The sequence below is a fragment of the Scaptodrosophila lebanonensis genome, unplaced genomic scaffold (assembly GCF_003285725.1).
Source record: "Scaptodrosophila lebanonensis strain 11010-0011.00,11010-0021.00 unplaced genomic scaffold, SlebRS2 tig00001415-arrow-pilon, whole genome shotgun sequence".
NCBI lineage: Eukaryota > Metazoa > Arthropoda > Insecta > Diptera > Drosophilidae > Scaptodrosophila > Scaptodrosophila lebanonensis.
The window spans coordinates 9,812,583-9,835,902 of record NW_022060742.1 but is presented as its reverse complement, the minus strand read 5'-3'; the positions used below and the strand labels follow the sequence as shown (position 1 = coordinate 9,835,902).

At 41.8% G+C, this 23,320-nt stretch overlaps 3 protein-coding genes across 4 annotated transcripts; 2 read left to right on the top strand and 1 right to left on the bottom strand.

Moving 5' to 3' along the window:
• The first annotated feature begins 905 nt into the window (after window positions 1-905).
• LOC115632781 (phospholipase A1 member A) lies at window positions 906-2,354 on the top strand. The gene is made up of 2 exons (XM_030530031.1): window positions 906-1,116; window positions 1,171-2,354. Exons 1-2 carry the CDS (start codon window positions 906-908, stop codon window positions 2,103-2,105), a joined length of 1,146 nt encoding a protein of 381 aa, XP_030385891.1. The 3' UTR covers window positions 2,106-2,354.
• Window positions 2,355-3,032: 678 nt separating this feature from the next.
• On the top strand, window positions 3,033-14,997 carry LOC115632603 (piezo-type mechanosensitive ion channel component). Of its 2 annotated transcripts, XM_030529828.1 has the most exons (22): window positions 3,033-3,111; window positions 3,166-3,445; window positions 3,500-3,723; window positions 3,776-3,902; window positions 3,959-4,078; window positions 4,137-4,488; window positions 5,700-5,897; window positions 5,960-6,507; window positions 6,566-7,124; window positions 7,185-7,668; window positions 7,726-8,497; window positions 8,560-8,690; window positions 9,866-10,200; window positions 10,269-10,591; window positions 10,664-11,178; window positions 11,506-11,560; window positions 11,637-11,795; window positions 11,861-12,008; window positions 12,087-12,463; window positions 12,523-13,076; window positions 13,875-14,108; window positions 14,192-14,997. In XM_030529828.1, exons 1-22 carry the CDS (start codon window positions 3,051-3,053, stop codon window positions 14,872-14,874), a joined length of 7,239 nt encoding a protein of 2,412 aa, XP_030385688.1. In that variant the 5' UTR covers window positions 3,033-3,050; the 3' UTR covers window positions 14,875-14,997. The 2 variants fall into 2 exon arrangements, with proteins under 2 accessions (XP_030385688.1, XP_030385687.1); XM_030529827.1 differs by lacking the exons at window positions 3,033-3,111; window positions 3,166-3,445; window positions 3,500-3,723; window positions 3,776-3,902; window positions 3,959-4,078 and having other exon boundaries at window positions 4,148-4,488; window positions 14,160-14,329.
• Window positions 14,998-15,030: 33 nt separating this feature from the next.
• Window positions 15,031-23,052, bottom strand: LOC115632780 (mucin-2). Its single transcript, XM_030530030.1, has 6 exons — window positions 23,011-23,052; window positions 22,703-22,944; window positions 21,926-22,629; window positions 21,369-21,610; window positions 18,717-21,188; window positions 15,031-18,608 (listed from the first exon to the last, which is right to left on the bottom strand). The coding sequence occupies exons 1-6, from the start codon at window positions 23,050-23,052 to the stop codon at window positions 15,207-15,209; spliced, it is 7,104 nt and encodes a 2,367-aa protein (XP_030385890.1). The 3' UTR covers window positions 15,031-15,206.
• Window positions 23,053-23,320: the final 268 nt, after the last annotated feature.

Genomic DNA, 23,320 nt, shown 5'->3' with positions numbered 1-23,320 from the left:
CATTGAATTATCAAAAATTAAAGTTTCTTCAATTTTCAATTTAAATTATTATTTTATCAGTTGGTAGATATATTTTGTGTTCGACAGCAATTGGTAGCTGTCCATATATACCCTCTAATAATGGACGTATGATTTCTTTAATCTAATATATCTTAATTGTAAGACAACTCTCTAGACGCCCCCTTGGGTGCTGTCTTGGAGCAGGAAATTAACCGCCGCTACCTCATTAGCGTAATTTTGCAAATAAAACGCCGACTACTAAGTCGCAGCGATAGTCAAATTTACAGCAAACACACACTCATGATATATAAAGTACGATTTAGTTAAATCTTCAAATATGTGTAGCCTCTAGAAGTAAAGTTGTTAAGCACCTAGTTATCTATTTGCACGATCGAAAACCCCATTCTGAAATGAATAAAATACTACGCGTTACTCCGGAGCGATGAGAACCGTCGCTCTCAATGAAATTAAAAAACGAACTCGGCTAATTAAACAGCAAGCGTTTTATTGTTGCGAGCAGAAATACTATAATCGAAGAATCCAAGATTAATTGCGGCCAGAGATGATTGGCCACGATCTGGTCCACAGACACGAAACGTGCTGCGAACAAAGTGCTTATCTAGCAGCTCGAGTGGAGCAAAATTGAGGGCGATAGTGAGGGCGAGCCATAGATCGCAAGCGGAACCGTAGACAACAGCTAGACGAGCTTACACCCAGAGTCGGCTCCCCAATGCTCAGACGTGCTCTTGTTGGCAACTCGCCGGAGCTCGAGCGCCAGATAAGCTTTGGCCGGCAATCGTCTATTGAGCCGATAAGCGTTTGTTTGGCTCGCTTCGAGCCAGCTTCGCGCTTGGCTATAAAAGGGGCCGGGTGAGCGCTCAGTTGGCAGCAGCGAGCGATCGACCATGGAAATGCGCAGAACAACAACGTGTCGGCTGTTCTTGGCTTGGTGTCTTCTTTCAATCGGGCGTGCTCACATCAGCTCCGGCTCCGATTCGCAGCGCAACCAAGATGTGCGGCTAACTAGCAGAAACAACAACAACAGCATTGATCGCATACAACGCAATAATATTGAGATGTTGACCGAGCAGTTGAATCGTGGCTGGCGAGCTTTTTGTAAGTCCCCTATTTTGCAGTTCATCGATGTTATTACATTTTAATCTTGCTCAGGCGATGCCCCCGTCGATGAGGGCGTTATGGCGCTCTTTCCGGGCATCAGTCCCAGCGATGCCCGCCTCCATGTCATGACCATCACCAATCAGAGTGTCGAGCTGCCCATTAAGGCCATTTCCCAATTGCGCGACTACGACATCTCTCCGGAACGCAAGACCCTGCTCTATGTGAGCGCATTCCACACCGTCGACAGCTACTTTAGCGTTCAGGAGCATTTGGCGCTCCTGCAGTCGTCGCGACGGGATCTGAATGTGATTATCGTGGACTTTGCCAAGAATGTTGCCCAACTCTATTATGCCGTGCGCCATCACATATCTGTGCAGGGTTATTTCATTTATAAGGTGCTCGGCGCATTGACCGATGCTGGCATTGCGCCGCAGGATATTACTGTGGCGGGCCATTCGGTGGGCGCCAATATAGCGGCATTGGGCGCCGAACTGTTCGCCAAGGGCAGCAAGGAGAAGGAGCAAGTGGGCCAACTTATTGCCATCGATCCCGCCACCATGTGTCGCACAACGGACATTCTGGTGCGCCAGGAGGTGGCCGCACGTGTCGTCGTCTTGCACGGCGAGGGTGATCAGTTCGGGGTGCGCGTTCCCCTCGGACACGTGGACATTTATCCCAATGGCATTGGTTATTTTCCACGACGCAAACTACAGCCGGGCTGCGAGACCAAAATCTGCAGCCACATGTATCCCTTCATTCTGTTCATGGAGGCACTGATCGAGGGTGTCATGATTCCGGCCACCAAATGCACCAGCTGGGCCAAGTTCCGCCAGAGCGATTGCAGTTTCGAAAACACACTAAACATTGGTCTGGTCTATCCGAAGAATGCGCGCGGCCTTTATTTCTGTGTGACGCAACCGAACCCTCCGTTCACATATATGGAACACGGACTGCGGTATAAGACGCCGCGCACGCTAAAGGCTTAAATGTTGGCTAATACTAGGGGTTATATTGTTTTTAATAACTTGATTGTTACACAATTATTAGCAAAATACTTGTTAAAGCAGCAAAGCGACCGCCCAAAAGTATGTTACAGTATTTCAACTAAGCAGTAGAAATATATGATCAGTCAAGCAGTGCTCAAAAGAGTATAAGATTGAGGAAAAAATGCAACACTGCTTTCTGACTACTGTTAAGGCTTTTAGTATAATTTATTTGTTGTAGTTAAGTGTTTAATTTTTAGTTATACATACAATATAAATCATAATAAATAATGAAATATAGATAATTATTAAGTACATCTAATAAAGCATCAGCATTCCAAAACCGAGGTTCATGCGCTGCTTGAAATGGATTTTCTACATATGGCGGGAGGCGTATTAGAAACAACGAATAAAATGCTGAAAAATTAAAAATTAAATGAAATAATTAAACATTTTTTTTTTAAATGATACTGTTATATTTATAGTTTGAATTAAACTTATAGTTAAATACAAATACAACTTCAACTAGGTGTTTAGTCTTAATTATTTAAAAAAGGAACCTCAGATAAAAGAACGGCATTTAAACAAACAATTTATTCTGCTCAAGTGATTTTTCACCGATCTGTCATATGGCAGCTATATTAATAATGTATTATAATTTTTAATACACTTGCTCTACAAATGGATAGGACAAGTCCACATGCCAAGATTGCCTTTGTTAGGTCCCATGGTTCAAAAGATCTCGATGTTCAGACGTGCAGACGTACAGTGAAAAAGGATCGTCCGTCAGATACCTTGTTAACTTCTTAGACCCTCATTATTTTATATAATAATATAATATATGGTAAAAATTTGAGATTGTTTGAAACAAATATCATTCCATGAAAATAATATCAAAACATTGAATACTTTTTGAGTAAAAACTATGACATAAAACACTTACTTAAAATGGTCGAATTCGTATTATTGGGCCTGATGCGCATTCTGCTGCCATTTACGCTGATTGTTGGTAAGTATTTAAACGAATTAGGCCCAATGTTGGTGTCTGATCAGCTTCCTCCAGTCACAGTCATACGCATGCGGGGCCTATCGTTTTTCTATTATCTTATGTTTTGCATATCTCCCTGGCTGCTGCAAACTAAGAGTCGAACGCAAGGGAAAATGATGCACCTCTATCTTTTGGTTTTGTGCGTGTTCAGTGCTCTCTTCAATGTTGGACATTTGCTTATAAATTTGGCGAGAAAGTTTAAAATGCTTAAAAAATATACGCATGACGATTGCGATGAGAAGAAGCTTCCGTTTATCCTTCACAACATTGGCTTTTCGTCCTTTGAGAAATGGCGGTACGTCCAATGGTATTCGATATGTTTGAAAAACTGGCAATTTCTTATTTCTAGTCCTGTTGAAATGCTGCAATGGTTGCTGCCCGATCTTTTTGTTTTTATAATGTCTTTGTCGGTGCTTATCGTGGCGAAAATATATTTAAAGAGACGAGAGAAGGCGCTGGAGAGGGAGAGAGAGATGCCAGAGAAACTGGTGAGCGATCCGACTGGCAGTCTAAAGCATTCTGAAGTGAATCGTCTGCTGATCATAGTCTATATCCGTTCTGTCCTGAAAACATGTGAGTAATAGTTTTCGCAACTCCATTATCCATTAACCTGCACTTTTTACAGCTCCCATTTTCTCCTTAACGGTGCTCTACTTTGCTGCCACCCTAAGACCCTCCCTACTGGGTAGCCTTTACTTCCTCATGTTCATTGTCTCGGGCACTTACTGGGCCCTCTACAAGCCCCTCAGCCGGTGTGTATGCCTAGCTTTTTCCTCAAGGCCCCACCTCTGACAGTTCTCCCCAAAAGCGGAGTGCACTATCCTCTGCTCTGCATGGTCTTTGTTCTGACAATAGATAACTTCTGCATGATAGTCTATCAGCTGCCGGCCGTCCATTCATACATGACCTGCGACAAGCTGCTGATGCGGTGAGTAGTTTGGGGAATCCTACTGGCTCTTGAGACTCATTAGCCGCACATTCCACAGAATTGTGGGCATGGAGACATTAATGCTGTCAAAATGTACAGATCAAGGCTTACGAATGATATTCAATCCCAAGCTAGATTTGGATTCCTACCTAAGCCCTGCTGCCAAGATGTTGGCCTATTTCGTGACTACCCTCAGTCTCATTCATCGAGCTCGCTACCAACTCACTTTTACGGCTCTACGTGTCACCATGAAATCCGAAGTGGAAAAAACACCCACTCCCGATGAACAGCACGGGTCAGCAACTACCATCGAATCGCCATCGATGTTGGAACAACTATTTTATATGGTCTTCGATATTACGGCATTCATATATAAGCATAGTTATGTTCTAATGAATATCATGATGATGGTAAGTGAAAATTAAAATAGATATAAATGTAGAATTAAGTAGAATACAACGTTAACAACATACAAGTAGCATAGATAAAAATTAGAATATAGAGAAAATAAAGAAGGCATCAGAATATAGACATAATAGAAATGGGATGACAACCGATAATACTTAAATAGTAGAACTAAATAGCATTAAATCGAATAATAAGTTGAAATCGAACAAAAAAATGCATTTCAATATACGTCAGTAGATTGAAATAAATATAGTATATAGAATAGGATTGAGTCGAATATAGCTGAAAAGAATTGAATATAGTTGAAAAGAATTGAATGGAATTGAAATGAAATGAATAAAATTTAATAGACTTCAGTAGAATTGAATATAGTTTAATATAATTGAATGGAATTGAAAACACTTCAATAGAATTGCATATAGTTGAATTGAATTGAATAGACTTCAGTAGAAGTGAATATAGTTGAATAGAATTGAATGGAATTGAAAACACTCATTACAATTGAATATAGTTGAATTTAATTGAATAGACTTCAGTAGAATTGAATATAGTTCAACAGACTAGAATTGAATAAACTGGAGTAGTGGTACTAAATAGCATTTAATCGAATAATAAGTTGAAATCGAACAACAAGGGACTTCAGTAGAGTGGAATAAATATAAATAAATATATTGAATTGAATAGAATTGAATAGGGCCGAATAGAATTGAATAAAAATGAATAGAATTCAATGGAATTGAAATAAATAGAATTGAATTGACTTCAGTAGAATTAAATATAGTTGAATTGAATGGAATTGAATAGACTTACGCAGAATTGAATATGATTGAATAGAATTGAATTGAAAAGACTTCAGTAGAATTGAATATAGTTGAACAGACTAGAATTGAATAAACTTGAGTAGTGGAACTAAATCGAGTTGAAAAGAATTGAATAGAATTGAATAAACTTCAGAAAAATTAAATATAGTTGAATAGAACTGAATAGAATTGAATAGAATTGAATATAATTGAATAGAATTGAATAGAATTGAATAGAATTGAAGAGAATTGAATAGAATTGAAAATAATTGAATAGAATTGAATGGAATTGAATAGAATTAAATAAAATTGCATGGAATTGAATAGAAAGGAATAGTTTAAATTGAATTGAATTGAATAGTTCTAGCTGTTCTGCTATCAAAGTGATGTTACTTATGAATACTCTTTCACAGATCTGGTCCATAGTTTTCCACAGCTGGCTGACATTTGTGCTGCTCATTTGGGCCAACATTTTGTGGATGATTCCAAACCAGCGCCGATCAATGATGCGCTCTAGTTTCTTTATTGTTGTCTATGCTGAATTCCTGGTGATCTCCCAGTATATCTATGGAATGAACTTTAAACAGGCCGAGCTTCCCATTCAATTTTTTGTAAGCCGTCTTAAACATTTTAGTTATTATAACATTTGGTTTCTTTTATTGTAACAAAACAGACTAGTGGCCTTAATATGGAACAAATTGGCTTTGTGCATTCCCAAAGTTCGGGAAACCCGCCCTTTTTGGCGTTGAGCGTAAAGACGCTTTTCCTTCTAACATTTTGGATAACGTCGCGGCAATACTTCAAGGAGAAGGCCGAGGACAACAGACATAATACTATACTTAGTCAGATCTTCGGCTCCCAGCATGCGCAGTCCGAGCACACGATTTTCGAAAAATCTCGAGCCCAACGCTTTTTCATATTTGTCTTCGAAAGCATCCGAAATTTTATTACACGCATTTGGATGTGGATGCTGATCTTTTTGATATTTCTATGCGCGATATTTGAACAATATATGAACGGATTTCGAATCTGCTACATGTCGCTGTTCCTACTCTTTCTCATGATCTTTCAAATATCACTGCATGTGTGGATTCGGTTCCTCTACGGCTACTGGATATTCGTTATCTTCTACGCAATGTCCATCCTGACGGTCATCTATACGTACCAGTTTGATCATTTCGATCACTATTGGGAGAAGTACCTGGGTGTGAAGATTAAATTGTGGGTAGACATGACATTTAAAAGCTGTTTTTTTTAATCGAATGGGAACTCCGTTTAGGCAAAGTGACATTGGATTGAATCGCTACAAAACAAAGGACCTTTTCCTGCGTCTGTTGATACCGACGCTAACCGTGATTTTCACCGTAGTCCAGCTCCATTATTTCCACAAGCCATTTATGGCAGCTATGTGGCGCTCAACGCCTACTGATCGGGTCAGCCATGCATCTCTCTTTCATCTCAATGTAGCTCCGACAAGCGATAATCAAAGGGAAAATAGTACGGCAATCAGGAAACTGATGACATTCTTTGTAGTGACTTATAGGAAGATACGCTCCAAGGCTAGGCGACTGTTTAGGCCTGGCAAAAGGATAACCTGGCGCTTTCTCGAAATGCACATGATCAAGGCTGTGATATTGTCGTTATTTAATTGTGCCATTGCTGAAATCTGTTTATTCAATATCCCCCTGGTCATACTCTCATTGCTGAGCGTCTCCGTGAATAGTTTTCTGAGGCGCCTCATCTTTCGTATTGTCACATTCTGGATCTCCGTCCTAGTGCTGATGAAAATGGTCTACCAGATAAAATATCTCGAGCGCAGACACTATGATTTCATTTGTGTAAGTACAACATCATTTTTCATTCATACTAGCATGGCATTGTAGAGTGGGGATTTGTAGAAGAACGACACCGTCAACTTTGCCGAGTGGGTGGGCCTCAAGAAGACCGAGCCCATGTGGATCGACATGCTGCGCTACATCTCCCCATATATCATCTATATGGTTGTGGCATCATTGCATGCTGTGGTCAAGTTGCGTGATCATCTCATTCGTGCCTATATGCGTGACTACAGGGATCAAAAGGTGCTCTTTCCGGACACAGAGCGCCAGGATGCGGAGCGTGACTTTCCGGGCCTCGTGAAGTATCTCTGCAACTATGGTTTCTTCAAGTTTGGCATTGAGATAACCCTAGTCGGACTCATAGCCACCATTTCCCATCGACGGGACCTGATTGCTGTTACCTACCTATTATGGTTCATTCTGATTCTCTTCATTAGTCGCGTTCAATGCGCGCGCATCTGGGATATCTTACAACTGTACTTCATTCTATCAATACTATTGCAGTATATATATTTTTTAAGTTTTCCGCCAAATCTCTGCATAGGTAAGCTCAAGTAGACTCTAAAAAATAGCAATCCACTTAAATGGCGATTCGTTTTAGTTGCACCCTACGAAGTGCCCCAAGATAGCACAATTCTGACCAACTGGAGTTTGTTGACGACCTCAATGCAAGCATTTTACAGATCGAAGATGTTTATTGATTTCATAGTACTGATGATTATATCGCGTCAGCGGAAGGCCTTTAGGACGGAAATGCGCCATTTTCATGATCAAAACTTCGGTGGTGGGGACAACAAGAGTGTGGTTAATAATACTGCGATGCTGGGGCACATCTATTTTGATAATCCCACACATGATTTCTGCTCCTATGTACGCAATTATGCGGATGTTTTTAAAACGGCCGTTTTCTGCAGCTTCTTCTGGATAACACTATCGGTGGTATTCTTAGCCGGCGTTTGCAGCATGGATATCCTCTCTCTAGGATATCTGATCTTCGCCTTGGTTTTCCTGCTCAAAGGCTCGGAGACATACTTGCGAAACATTCATTCAATTATCTGTCGATGGAACTGCCTAATTGTTTTCAATGTTTTCAATATAGCCATCAAAATTTGCGTTATGATATTGGCTGGAAATATGGATCTGCAGGATACAAATCAGGTCGTGAATTACATTTTGAATGTTGTGCACTATCGTCCAGCTATGAAACCGGACACGGAGCATCATTACGGCCCGAACGGAATGGTTTTCAACAACGGTATGACCTGGCATGCCATTGTTTTTGCTTTCCTCATTTTTCAGTTACGCCTCTTTCGATCGTACTATTTTTGCCACATCATAATGGACACGCAGGCCAACAGCATACTGGCCTCACGGTGAGTACGTTTTCGCTCTAGCAATAATTCCATATTATGGCACAAAATTCTGGAACCAATAGGGGCGCCGCCATCATCGACTCCCTGCACTACAAACAAATCTACGATCGTCGGGAGCATGACAAGAATGTCCTCCACAATCTGAAGGCTAAAATGGAACGCATACGTGCGGTCAGTCGCAAAAACTACAAGAGTAAGTTCATAAACCTGCTAGAAACAAACTACCAGGTATGCCTTTCCCGTGGGTGTGACGTCACAAAAAGATCGCAAAGAAGCTCCCACTAGGACTTTTCAACTACGTTGCTTTTAGTATATGACACCACTTATGTGTTATTCACGGTAGAGTCACCTTTTGTGACGTAATAAGCAGTGTGACGTAACAAGTATGTAGTTGCAGATTTTAACGGCATACCTGGTAGTCTCTTTTTTCACCTAGAGCTAAAGAAAACAAAGGTTTAAAAAAAGTAAAAATATTTGCACATTCTAAGACAAAGTTATTCTTTTGGAGTACAAATTCCATAAATTAAATATTTTAGATATTAATTTTTTTAGATAATAAGAAGTCTTATATACCTTTTAATACTACTACAATCTTACTATTACATTGATGGATTGAATGATGTATTACTAATTAAATCTACTTACATAACATACACTTTGATTTTTAAAAGGACAGCCCACTTGGTAGTATACATACAAAGAATGAATCCAGAAGAATCATGAAGAATCAATGTATTCTTTAGATTGATTTCGTACTATTAATTTGCAATCCATATTGATATATTTAAATAATTAATTATTAATTAGACCCATATATATGTAGTATACACAATTTAGATTAGATAACCTGGCGAAGTCCAAAACAACCCACAACTAGCTCCCTTGTGCGGAAGAATGACTACAGAATTGAACATTAGTTCAAAGTTTGAAGAATGAGTTTTGGAAACATTAGAGCAGTCGATCTATTATATTATATTATTTAAAAAAAATTAATTTATCATTAATTTTATTTTGTAATTTTATACATTTTGATCAAGGCTTGATCAAAGCACACTCTACTAGATATTATATTTGTAAGAATCGAGATGATGTTAAGCAAGTTCGTTATCTCTCTTTCTAAATCTTTTTCTAAAAATATGTAGTGAATTTAAAATGAGCCAAATCCGTTCTAGTTTTTCTTGATATTCCACATACTCGTAACTAAGTATTTTATCAATAATTTGATTGTATGCCTCATGGCTTTCTGCCATTTTTTTGAGTCTTGAGAAAGTGTACAATACTTCAAATACAATACGCACTCACGCACACCTCTTTTGTATGCATAGTCGTACATAAAGAATAATATCTTTTTTGTTTGCTATATCGCAGAGGTCAATTTATCGGGGACTCGAACGCCTATATATGCAGAATCGGCGCCTTCTCTCCAAACCGTGGAATCCGCACATGTGCAATATACGGGTGTTGTGAAAGTCGTACACACAGACGATATCGTGAGCGTTGCCTCATCGTATGGAACGAGTAGAGCCACAGACGTGGGACCTCTTTTGTCGAGACGCCGGGACCTGCGGCTGCATCCGCACGTAGTGCGTACCGGGGACTATTACATGTTTGATGAAGTAGACGATGCGGATGATATGGACGAATACCAGGAGTACGACTTTTTAGAGAGACAAGAAATTAGGGAGCGTCAAATACGATTGAAGGTACATACTTGTAGTTTTGATTCAGGAATTGCATGCTAAACTACTTTTATTGCATTTCCCATCCGTAGGCGCAACGATCGAAACAATACGAATTTCCAACCCAAACGGCTAGCGGTGAAAACTTTATGAACGCTCAGAGCGCTGCCAACTTATATTACTCCAGCTCGGATTCGGGGGACGAGGATTTTGATACTCATCCGGTGGTTAAATTAACGGGAGAGCTAATTGTCCTCTTAACCATACGTTTGAATCGGCTCTCGCGAAATTACAGGTTTGTTCACAAGGTCCTATCAGCTGAGAAGAAGGCACTTCAGGAGATAAGCACAATGAATAGACTTGGCCTATCCAATACCGCAGCTATGTTTACCTTCTTGAATCTTTCCCTAAACACGTGAGCGAGATACTATTTGAATTTCTCAATTACGTTTCAGAATTGAATATTTTCTATTCTCTCAAAAACCAGAAGAACAAATGCTTCGCGTGACGCCGTATCTAGGGGAGAGTCTGTAATGAGTTTGGTATCGAAGGGAGATGATTTTACCACTCGCGAACACAATGATCTCGTCAAAATGTTGATTGCCTTGTGGTATTCAGTGATTGCCAACACCGAGGTGATCTGCTATTTGGCTGTGTTCATCAATCAGGCGGCCAATTCCTCCATTATATCACTCCCTATGCCGCTGCTCATTCTTTTCTGGGGCGCCCTCACTCTGCCACGACCCATTAAACTCTTCTGGGTAACACTTATTACTTACGCACTAGCCATGATTGTGCTCAAAATGCTCATTGTGCTGGGCATGAATCTGATTAAGCGAGGCATACCGAATGATCAGCACGATTTGATTATGAAACATGGAAAAGCACTCTACGATATGATTCTGTTAGTCGTACTCTTCTGGCATCGCTATATGCTGAAGAAGCAGGGCATCTGGGATGTGCAACGACTCTCGGCGGAGCGCCCAATACGCGATCGATATCGTAAGTACAAGCCTGAATAATTACACATAAACGGGATTCGTAAAATGCGAGCAGCGCTCGCTCATGCTCGGTGGAAATTGTGCCATGGGTAGCGCCCGTGAGCAGTTGTGAGCAGGCGGCACATCCGTTTCATCGCACAAGCATAGCATCGCACAAATTTCACAAAACACACATATGGGCCTGGCACGAACGAGTGCTCTACCTCTGCCGCCAACCCACAACTGCTCACGGGCTGTGCCTGCCTGCTCAAAAGAGCTCACAGCAGAATTTCCACTGAGCATTTAGAAATCTTGCATATAAAACTACACTAGAATCTTCCACTCGCAGCTAGCAATCAGAAATATTCAAAGGACAAACCTGCTGAAATACTAAAACGCCTTCGGTATGTAATTATACATATACATACATATACATTTTAGATTCTAACCCCTCCCTCACTGAACTCATCCACACCTCAGACAAGAAGCCGGGGTTGACTTTAAAGAAAATCCGGAAGATGATAGTGCTAATGTGTTTGAACGCGACATGGATGAAGTCTTACAGCCTGGTGCGGAAAACAAATATGTCTATCGGAAAATAGAGACAGAGTATTACCGCAGGGCTATGTATCAATTAGAGTGCGTTCAACATCTATACACCTATACACCTTCCTTTATTACTTTCCTATATTACTTTCCCACAGACACAAGGGAGGCTGCTTATCTGGACTATACAAATTCTTTTTCGCACTGCGTCATAAGGCCCGCCTCTCCACAGATGTCTATTCATTAATGTTCTTTTGCGACTTTATCAATTTCTTTGTGCTTCTTTTCGGATTTCCAAAGTTTGCGGTAAGCCTATAATTAAGTAATCTTCCCCAACTTCTTTACCGATATGGCATCTCACTTCCCGATATTGTACACCTTAAGTATCGCTACCGATATAGTACCAGTGTCATCCATTCGTACATACAAGAAAATAAGGTACCTTTCAGTTTCCTCATCATGCTGATCGTTCAGTTCCTAACCATTGTAATCGAGCGGGCCATTTATTTGCGCAAGGCTTTGGTTCATAAGATCGTCTTCCATTATATTACCGTTGTTGGGATACATTTTTGGATGTTCTTCTTGGTGCCATATCTAACAGCACGCAGTTTTGGAGCGGCGGCCCATGTTATATTCTACATGATCAAATGCTTGCATATGCTCCTCTCCGCATATCAGATCCGTTGCGGTTATCCGAAACGAATTTTGGGCAATGTCTTCACAAAGAGCTACTCGCTCTTCAATTTAGTGGCATTTAAAATGTATGTACATAACCGATTAGTGTAAAGCATCAACTGTTTTAAGGAATCACCTTCTCTAGATTTATGGAAATACCCTTTCTATATATATTGCGTACGATGCTGGATTGGGTGTGCACCGACACAACTCTGACACTTATGGAGTGGATTAAAATGGAAGATATCTTCCAATCGGTTTTTATTGTGCGCTGCTACAGGCAAATGGACACCGATTTTCCAGTTCTACGTGGCATACCCAAGGCGTTATACACGAAACTTTTGTTGGGCGGCACTATAATATTGATACTGATAATGCTTATTTGGAGTCCGCTCTTCCTCTTCGCCCTCGTTGGTACGGTTGGGAAACCAAATTTGCCACAGAAAGCCGATATAACTGTTAAAATGGGACACTACGAACCGGTCTACGTATCCCAAAGTTACTCGGGCATTAAACCGTTTATGGAAAGTGAATACCAAAAGCTACAGAGCACATTCTCCGTTGACAGTTTCGCACACGATCATATAGCGATCTACGATGCCGGAGATATTACGGCAGTCAAATTTGATGCCAATTCCGTAACGATGTGGAATATGTTGCCTCCGGATAAAAAACGCCTATTGGACGATTTGAAGAGGGGTAAGTAGTGTAAACCTATCATATATTTATTTATTATATTTATGTCGAAAACAAATTGACGGTCGACAATGGAAAACTATATGTATACAGATCATAAAAAAAACCTTATAAACTAGGAAAGCCTAAGGAGAAATCTAATCCAATTACAATAGTATCTAATAAACGCCTCCGCCCTTCGGTTACTTAACAGAGAGAAGAAGCTTAGAATTAATTAAAAACTAACTAAAACTAAAAGTAGGAGAAAAAACTTTAAAATTACAGTTTAAAAAAATAAAATGGCATCTCCGACCAGATGGGGGAAGATTAATTAGCCAGTCCGGCACGCTATGTTCCGTCTCACAGCCATTCCTGGTCAGAGATTCCAGAAATGGCTGAAAAGAGAGCCTTTTTAAAATGAGAGAGACAGTTCAGCTGAGAGTAGGTGAGAATGCGATTTATACGTTAAACATAAAACCCGAAAAGGATTGTGCGATGCACAAACAGTTGTACATCTATTAAGGACAAGGGGAAGATATATACTAAGTATATACAGGGTGCGCCATCTTTTATGTCGGTATGTAAATATTGAATAACTTTGTCATTAGTGAACCGATTGACTTGAGTAGACCAGTGCTGAAAACCTCAGTTCAAGAAATTGTACAGAACCAAATTAAATAGAAATATCTCATACTTGAAAATCGGTTGTTTATTTTCAAAGATATTCAATGTTTACATATCGACACAAAAGATGGCGCATCCTCTATATATTTATATATTTAATTTAAATATATTGTTGCTCTTCCGAAAAATTTTGGACAGGTCATAAAATGGAGATACGCGTTATGTTGACAATAACTTGCGGCGAGCGAGCTGATAAAATCCAATACGAAACCGTATATAGCCTGACTACAAATAAATGGGTTCGGAATCTGTTAATACAAGTAATAAGCAATGATAACAGCGATGCAAAGGTTGTAATACCGGATATATTGCCTAAATTTGTCACAGTGTCGAACTTGAGGATGAACGTAAGGTTCATTAAAGACTTTGATGGTACGTATGCGATTCTAAATTACTTGTATTCAGTTTAATTGCTTATGTTAGAATTTTATTGGATTGTATTATATGTATTTAAGGAAAGTTCCTGCGTCCGATGATTTTGCAAAAGAAACAAGACGAGGGCAAGTTGTGGTGGGAAATGCACGATTTCTGCGATGATGAATTTTACAGGAAAGTACTGTCGGGTCTGCCTTCCAGTGAATGCGATGGCGGCATTGTTTTCTACACTTTTAGTGATAAATCATTCCCTGCCACTATGAATTTCTTGGCGCGAGCTGGCATTATAGGCCTATACACGACCTTTGTGTTCTTGGTTTCTCGCATTATACGCTCGCTCATAGCCAACAATCACAGACGTATTATGTTTGAAGACCTGCCGTATGTGGACCGGGTTCTAAAACTATGTTATGATATTTACTTGGTGCGCGAAGCGCAGGAGTTTCGACTAGAAGAAGACCTTTATGCTAAACTGATATTTCTTTATCGCTCACCGGAGACACTTATCAAGTGGACGCGATTCAAAGAGGAATTCCCAGACGAAGGCGGGTTCTCACAAATGAGTTTGCGAAGTCGGAGGGGCTCTACAATAGAACCTTCATCAGATGAGGTTGAAATACCACCTGCTCCTCCACCACCACCAGAGGGCCCACCACCTCCTCCAGGTGGCCCACCAGGACAGCCAGAGGGTCCTCAACCGCCACCAGAAGAACCACCACAACCGCCTCCACAACCTCCTCAACCCCCACAACCACCTCAATAGTACTAGCAATTTATATTTTTTCCAAGATTGGCATTGCAGACTTTTTGGTAAAAAGGCTTATTGCTTTTTATTCATCGAATATATACGAAAAATAAAGAGATACATTTATTTTGTCCTCACTTAGACAACTTGTGACAAATTGTGAAAATAACGAACAACTGGGTTTAATACACAGATATTCACTTTGTAGTAAAAACATCATGAGTATTGAACTTACATTACCTAAATCTAAATATAATACATATATTTTCACGCTTATGCGAATATACATTAGTTTTTATGTTACAAAGTTTTTAGGGAGTAATATTGGCCAAAGGTTGCCAGCCATCTGACTATTTAACCGTGATCGCCGTTCGCACACCCACTGTTAGGGAGATTACCTCTTTCTCCGTTGGGCGATCATTAAACTCGCGCTTCATAATTCTTCTTGATAGCAGATCCTCATTGTTTTCATTGATTGCCAACGGGCTTAAGTCATGCAAATCACGTTTACTTCTCCTTCTATCACTGTCGTCATCATCTTCTAGTTCAAACACATTGTTGTTCGTGTATGCCAGCTGGTTTATCTCTTTGAAAAACAAACTCTTCGCGTCTCTTATTGTCCTGTCATATCCAGGATCACTTAAAGGTGGCAAATATGTAGCTGGAACTCGGCTGGTGCCCTTGTAACCACTATCGGGACAACGGGGATCAATAGAACCAGGGTAACAATACACTGGTGTTGTATTAGGTGGGAGTGTTGTGGTAATCAAATTTTGAGAGCATAGTGGATCAGAGGAGCCAGGGTAACAGCGTACTGAAGAAGATGTTGAAGTTGGTGGCAAGTACGTGGCAGGTCGGCAGTCAGGATCAGTTGATCCGAACTGACATCTCGGCTTCAGAGTAGTTTTAGACTGCACTGAACAACTTGCATCTGAGGAGCCTGGGTAACATTTCGACTTAGTAGTAATAATTGGATTTCTTGTAGTTGTAGGCGGCAAATAAGTTGCTGGTTGGCAGTCAGGATCGGTTGAACCTGGATAACATCTTGGCTTAGGTGTTGTCTGAGGTTCTTGTGGACATCTGGGATCTGTCGAGCCAGGATAACATCTTGGCTTAGTGGTAGTTACTGGAGCACGCGTCGTGGCTGGTTGACACTCAGGATCTCTCGAACCCGGATAACATCTTGGTTTGGGAGTTGTCTTTGGTTTTTGAGAACAAAGAGGATCTGTGGAACCTGGGTAGCATAATTCCTTAGATATCGTAAGTGGGGTTCTAGCTGTTGTTGTTGGTGGAAGGTAAGTTGCTGGCTGACACTTGGGATCATTAGAACCTTCAAAACATCCCGGTTTTGGGGTGGTTGGAATTTTCGGACAACGTGGATCTGGTGACCCAGGGAAACAATTTAAACATTCTACATCATTCGATCCCGGATAGCACTTTGGCTCAGGAGTCGTTTTGGGAATTTGTGTACACAGGGGATCTGAGGATCCTGGATAACATCTTGGCTTAGGTGTTGTCCGAGGTTCTTGTGGACATCTGGGATCTGTGGAGCCTGGATAACATCTTGCCTTAGTAGTAGTTATTGGAACTCGTGTTGTGGTCGGTGGCAAATAAGTTGCTGGTTGGCAGTCAGGATCGGTGGAACCAGGATAACATCTTGGTTTGGGAGTTGATTTTGGTTGTTGTGGGCAAAGAGGATCTGAAGATCCTGGATAACATCTTGGCTTGGGTGTTGTCTGAGGTTCTTGTGGACATCTGGGATCTGTGGAGCCTGGATAACATCTTGCCTTAGTAGTAGTTATTGGAACTCGTGTTGTGGTCGGTGGCAAATAAGTTGCTGGTTGGCAGTCAGGATCGGTGGAACCAGGATAACATCTTGGTTTGGGAGTTGATTTTGGTTGCTGTGGACAAAGGGGATCTGAAGATCCTGGGTAACATCTTGGTTTAGGTGTTGTCCGAGGTTCTTGTGGACATCTGGGATCTGTCGAGCCAGGATAACATCTTGGTTTGGCGGTAGTTACTGGAGCACGTGTCGTGGCTGGCTGACATTCAGGATCTCTTGAACCGGGATAACATTTTGGTTTGGATGTTGACTTTGGTTTTTGAGAACAAAGGGGATCTCTGGATCCTGGGTAGCATAATTCCTTAGATGTCGTAAGTGGAGTTCTAGCTGTTGTTGTTGGTGGAAGGTAAGTTGCTGGCTGACACTTGGGATCATTAGAACCTTCAAAACATCCCGGTTTTGGGGTGGTTGGAATTTTCGGACAACGTGGATCTGGTGACCCAGGGAAACAATTTAAACATTCTACATCATTCGATCCCGGATAGCACTTTGGCTCAGGAGTCGTTTTGGGAATTTGTGTACACAGGGGATCTGAGGATCCTGGATAACATCTTGGCTTAGGTGTTGTCCGAGGTTCTTGTGGACATCTGGGATCTGTGGAGCCTGGATAACATCTTGCCTTAGTAGTAGTTATTGGAACTCGTGTTGTGGTCGGTGGCAAATAAGTTGCTGGTTGGCAGTCAGGATCGGTGGAACCAGGATAACATCTTGGTTTGGGAGTTGATTTTGGTTGTTGTGGGCAAAGAGGATCTGAAGATCCTGGATAACATCTTGGCTTGGGTGTTGTCTGAGGTTCTTGTGGACATCTGGGATCTGTGGAGCCTGGATAACATCTTGGCTTGGTAGTAGTTATTGGAACTCGTGTTGTAGTTGGGGGCAAATAAGTGGCTGGTTGGCAGCCAGGATCAGTGGAACCAGGAGAACATCTTGGTTTGGGAGTTGATTTTGGCTGCTGTGGACAAAGGGGATCTGAAGATCCTGGGTAACATCTTGGTTTAGGTGTTGTCCGAGGTTCTTGTGGACATCTGGGATCTGTGGAGCCTGGATAACATCTTGGCTTGGTAGTAGTTATTGGAACTCGTGTTGTAGTTGGGGGCAAATAAGTGGCTGGTTGGCAATCAGGATCGGTTGAACCAGGATAACATCTGGGTTTGGGAGTTGATTTTGGTTGTTGTGGGCAAAGAGGATCTGAAGATCCTGGATAACATCTTGGCTTAGGTGTTGTCTGAGGTTCTTGTGGACATCTGGGATCTGTCGAGCCAGGATAACATCTTGGCTTAGTGGTAGTTACTGGAACTCGTGTTGTAGTTGGGGGCAAATAAGTGGCTGGTTGGCAGCCAGGATCAGTGGAACCAGGATAACATCTTGGTTTGGGAGTTGATTTTGGTTGTTGTGGGCAAAGAGGATCTGAAGATCCTGGATAACATCTTGGCTTGGGTGTTGTCTGAGGTTCTTGTGGACATCTGGGATCTGTGGAGCCTGGATAACATCTTGGCTTGGTAGTAGTTATTGGAACTCGTGTTGTAGTTGGGGGCAAATAAGTGGCTGGTTGGCAATCAGGATCGGTTGAACCAGGATAACATCTGGGTTTGGGAGTTGATTTTGGTTGTTGTGGGCAAAGAGGATCTGAAGATCCTGGATAACATCTTGGCTTAGGTGTTGTCTGAGGTTCTTGTGGACATCTGGGATCTGTCGAGCCAGGATAGCATCTTGGTTTGGCGGTAGTTACTGGAGCACGTGTCGTGGCTGGTTGACACTCAGGATCTCTCGAACCCGGATAACATCTTGGTTTGGGAGTTGTCTTTGGTTTTTGAGAACAAAGAGGATCTGTGGAACCTGGGTAGCATAATTCCTTAGATGTCGTAAGTGGGGTTCTAGCTGTTGTTGTTGGTGGAAGGTAAGTTGCTGGCTGACACTTGGGATCATTAGAACCTTCAAAACATCCCGGTTTTGGGGTGGTTGGAATTTTCGGACAACGTGGATCTGGTGACCCAGGGAAACAATTTAAACATTCTACATCATTCGATCCCGGATAGCACTTTGGCTCAGGAGTCGTTATGGGAATTTGTGTACACAGGGGATCTGAGGATCCTGGATAACATCTTGGTTTACTTGTTGTGTTAGGTACTTGTGGACATCTGGGATCTGTGGAGCCTGGATAACATCTTGCCTTAGTAGTAGTTATTGGAACTCGTGTTGTAGTCGGTGGCAAATAAGTTGCTGGTTGGCAGTCAGGATCGGTGGAACCAGGATAGCATCTGGGTTTGGGAGTTGACTTCGGTTGCTGTGGGCAAAGGGGGTCTGAAGATCCTGGATAACATCTTGGCTTAGGTGTTGTCCGAGGTTCTTGTGGACATCTGGGATCTGTGGAGCCTGGATAACATCTTGCCTTAGTAGTAGTTATTGGAACTCGTGTTGTAGTCGGTGGCAAATAAGTTGCTGGTTGGCAGTCAGGATCGGTGGAACCAGGATAGCATCTGGGTTTGGAAGTTGACTTCGGTTGCTGTGGGCAAAGGGGGTCTGAAGATCCTGGATAACATCTTGGCTTAGGTGTTGTCCGAGGTTCTTGTGGACATCTGGGATCTGTGGAGCCTGGATAACATCTTGCCTTAGTAGTAGTTATTGGAACTCGTGTTGTAGTCGGTGGCAAATAAGTTGCTGGTTGGCAGTCAGGATCGGTGGAACCAGGATAGCATCTGGGTTTGGGAGTTGATTTTGGTTGTTGTGGGCAAAGAGGATCTGAAGATCCTGGATAACATCTTGGCTTAGGTGTTGTCCGAGGTTGTTGTGGACATCTGGGATCTGTGGAGCCTGGATAACATCTTGGCTTGGTAGTAGTTATTGGAACTCGTGTTGTAGTTGGGGGCAAATAAGTGGCTGGTTGGCAGCCAGGATCAGTGGAACCAGGAGAACATCTTGGTTTGGGAGTTGATTTTGGTTGCTGTGGACAAAGGGGATCTGAAGATCCTGGGTAACATCTTGGCTTAGGTGTTGTCCGAGGTTCTTGTGGACATCTGGGATCTGTGGAGCCTGGATAACATCTTGGCTTAGTAGTAGTTATTGGAATTCTTGTTGTGGTTGGCGGTATGTAAGTCGGTGGTTGACAATCTGGATCATTTGAACCGGGATAGCATTTTGGCTGAGGTGTTGTTTTCGGTTGCTGTGGGCAACGAGGGTCTGTGGATCCTGGATAACATAATTGTTTTGCTGTTGTAATTGGAATTCTAGCGGTCGTTGTTGGTGGCAGATAAGTTGCTGGCTGGCATTTTGGATCTGTAGAACCTTCAAAACATCCCGGTTTTGGAGTGGTTGGAATCTTAGGACATCTCGGGTCTGGTGAGCCTGGGAAACAATTAAGACATTCTACATCATTCGATCCCGGATAACATCTTGGTTTCAGAGTTGTCTTTGGCTCCTGTGGACAACGAGAATCAGTGGACCCTGGATAACATCTTGGTTTACTTGTTGTGTTAGGTACTTGTGGACATCTGGGATCTGTGGAGCCTGGATAACATCTTGCCTTAGTAGTAGTTATTGGAACTCGTGTTGTAGTCGGTGGCAAATAAGTTGCTGGTTGGCAGTCAGGATCGGTGGAACCAGGATAGCATCTGGGTTTGGGAGTTGACTTCGGTTGCTGTGGGCAAAGAGGATCTGAAGATCCTGGATAACATCTTGGTTTAGGTGTTGTCCGAGGTTCTTGTGGACATCTGGGATCTGTGGAGCCTGGATAACATCTTGGCTTAGTAGTAGTTATTGGAACTCGTGTTGTAGTTGGGGGCAAATAAGTTGCTGGTTGGCAGTCAGGATCGGTTGAACCTGGATAACATTTTGGTTTGGGAGTTGACTTCGGTTGCTGTGGGCAAAGGGGGTCTGAAGATCCTGGATAACATCTTGGCTTAGGTGTTGTCCGAGGTTCTTGTGGACATCTGGGATCTGTGGAGCCTGGATAACATCTTTGCTTAGTAGTAGTTATTGGAACTCGTGTTGTAGTTGGGGGTAAATAAGTGGCTGGTTGGCAATCTGGATCGGGTGAACCAGGATAGCATCTTGGTTTCTGTGGACATCGAGGATCGGTGGATCCTGGATAACATCTTGGCTTAGTAGTAGTTATTGGAACTCGTGTTGTAGTCGGTGGCAAATAAGTGGCTGGTTGGCAATCAGGATCGGTTGATCCAGGGTAACACCTTGGCTGAGGGTTTGTTTTTGGTTCTTGACGACAACGAAGATCCGTTGAGCCTGGGTAGCATCGCGGTGTAGCTGTTGTTTTCTGGTCTTGCGGACATTGCGGATCAGTAGAGCCTGGATAACATCTCCGTTTAGTTGGCAACCGTGTTATGGGTGGCCGGGAAGTTGTTGCTGGTTGGCAATCGGGATCAGTTGATCCAGGATAGCATCTAGGCTTTGTAACAGGAATCCTCGCGGTCGTTGTTGGTGGCAGATAAGTGGCTGGCTGACATTTAGGATCAGTAGAACCTTCAAAACATCCTTGCTTTCGAGTTGTTGGAATTTGAGGGCATCTCGGATCGGGTGAACCAGGGAAGCAATTAAGACATTCTACATCATTCGATCCCGGATAGCATTTGGGTTCCAAAGTTGTTATGGGTTTTTGTGGGCATCGAGGATCCGTGGATCCTGGGTAGCATCTTGGTTTAGAACTTGTTATTGGAACTCGAGTTGTAACTGGGGGTATGTAGGTTGCTGGTTCGCAGTCAGGATCGGTTGAACCAGGATAACACCTCGGCTTATCTGTAGTCCTAGGTTCTTGCCGACAACTAGGATCTTTGGAACCTAGGTAACATTTTGGTTTGGTTGGCACTCGCGTTGTTATTGGCGGAGAAATAGTGACTGCTTGGCATGCAGGGTCAGTTGAACCAGGATAGCATCTAGGCTGAGGTGTTGTTTTCGGTTCCTGTGGACAACGAGCATCTGTGGATCCTGGATAACACAGTTGTTTGGGTGTAATAACAGGAATTCGAACGGTCGTTGTTGGTGGGAGATAAGTGGCTGGTTGACATTCCGGATCTGTGGAGCCTTCTACGCATCTCCGCGATGGAGTAATTGGAATTTTTGAACATCTTGGATCTGGTGAGCCAGGGTAACATCTTTGTTTAGTTGCCGTTTCAGGTATTCGGGTAGTTATTGGAGACGATTCGCACTCTGGATTCGCCGATCCAGGGAAACATTTGGTTGTTGGTATCGTTTTTGTTGGAGTTATAGGTGATTTATTCTGGCAAATGGGATCTGATGACCCCAAAGGACATTCAGTTAAAATATTTTTATCACAACTATATTGTCTATCGCATGCACCATTGCAAAGCTCAATATCACATTTCAAATATACTTGAGAACGATCAGGAAACTTAAATGCCTTTAGCGTGTTATAATATGTCGACGTTCGGCTGGATTCAGATACTAATTTTTTCCATTCTCCAAATATATTCTTTTTCAATGAGCAACCTCTTTTATCTGAAAGCTGTAACTTCTTGGTGTTTCGGGCATCAAAGTTTTCATTGTCGGATGCATAGCACTGTAGAATATTTATGTCCCAAATCTGAGATAAATGCTTCACATTGATCGTAAAGGTAATATCCGCACCCAATGTTAACGTATAGTTAATTGGGCGTATATTGGGAGGGATTCCGGTTCCAATTTCCATCCAACACTCTACGGGACCGCTGGGCGTCTCAACCGATATCACCTCCAGCATATCGACCACAAATGGCTTAAAATATACCGTCTTTTCCTGCTCATCTCCCCGACTACATGTTATTTTGCGGGCAGCGTCCGATCCTCCCTGTACATTCTCGTCACTTTGAATAATAAGAATATTATCATATGATGCACATAGGGAACAGGAGGGTTTACTGCCACAGCCATCAAAAGGAACATTGAATATGAAGTTTCGATTATTGCTACCGGCCTGTACATAGCTTTAAAAAAAACGAAAGGTGCAGGTTAAATATGCAAGCATTTGATTTTTTTAAATACTGTATGTACACTTACTTGCAGTTGGGATCATTAAAATAACCCTGGCTATATATTACTCCATTGAAATCGTCTGTGAATTGAATTTCAACTTGCATGCCATTCACTTTATCACATTTTACATCAATTTTCTCAATATTTCCAATTGGAGAATAGCTTTCTCGAGCTACTCTATTGGAATCATCTTCAGTTTCTTGGGTGTAGAGATCAATGGCATTAAAGGCATTGTCACTGATCGACTCCACACCTGCCGCAATGACCTAAGAATATTAAAGAGTGTTATATAATTGATCGTTCCTTTACATATAATTGTACATTTGTCTTACCAGAAATTCGGCCAAAAAGATAATGTGGCCGAGTTTGACCATTTTGTGAGTACTCTAAAACTTTCACTGCCCTGGAAAAAAAAAGAACGTTTCAAAATTTAAATAATCCAAACTTAGAAAAAACAAAGTAAAACTTAATGGATGTATTGGAATGATTAAATTTAAGCTCATTTTTTTTAGATCGGTGAAGGAAGCCTTTATTATTCATCAATTGTTGGCTAATGTAAATTTATATTGAAAGAATGGCTAGAAAATAGTTAGAGCTACAAAATCCGCTAAACAAAAACCAACCCAAAAAATGTCTAGAAAA

Excerpts from the sequence above, each read along its gene's own strand:
- LOC115632780 (XM_030530030.1), bottom strand. The coding sequence starts at position 23,052 with ATGGTCAAACTCGGCCACATTATCTTTTTGGCCGAATTTCTG. Across the intron at positions 22,630-22,702 it reads TTTAATGATCCCAACTGCAA|CTATGTACAGGCCGGTAGCA; the intron begins GTAAGTGTACAT and ends TTTTTTTTAAAG. Across the intron at positions 18,609-18,716 it reads GCTATCCGGGATCGAATGAT|CCAGCAACTTACCTTCCACC; the intron begins GTAGAATGTTTA and ends CCCAAGTGTCAG.
- LOC115632603 (XM_030529828.1), top strand. The coding sequence starts at position 3,051 with ATGGTCGAATTCGTATTATTGGGCCTGATGCGCATTCTGCTGCCATTT. Across the intron at positions 8,498-8,559 it reads AACAGCATACTGGCCTCACG|GGGCGCCGCCATCATCGACT; the intron begins GTGAGTACGTTT and ends TGGAACCAATAG. Across the intron at positions 13,077-13,874 it reads ATTGGACGATTTGAAGAGGG|GTCATAAAATGGAGATACGC; the intron begins GTAAGTAGTGTA and ends AATTTTGGACAG.
- LOC115632781 (XM_030530031.1), top strand. The coding sequence starts at position 906 with ATGGAAATGCGCAGAACAACAACGTGTCGGCTGTTCTTGGCTTGGTGT. Across the intron at positions 1,117-1,170 it reads TCGTGGCTGGCGAGCTTTTT|GCGATGCCCCCGTCGATGAG; the intron begins GTAAGTCCCCTA and ends AATCTTGCTCAG.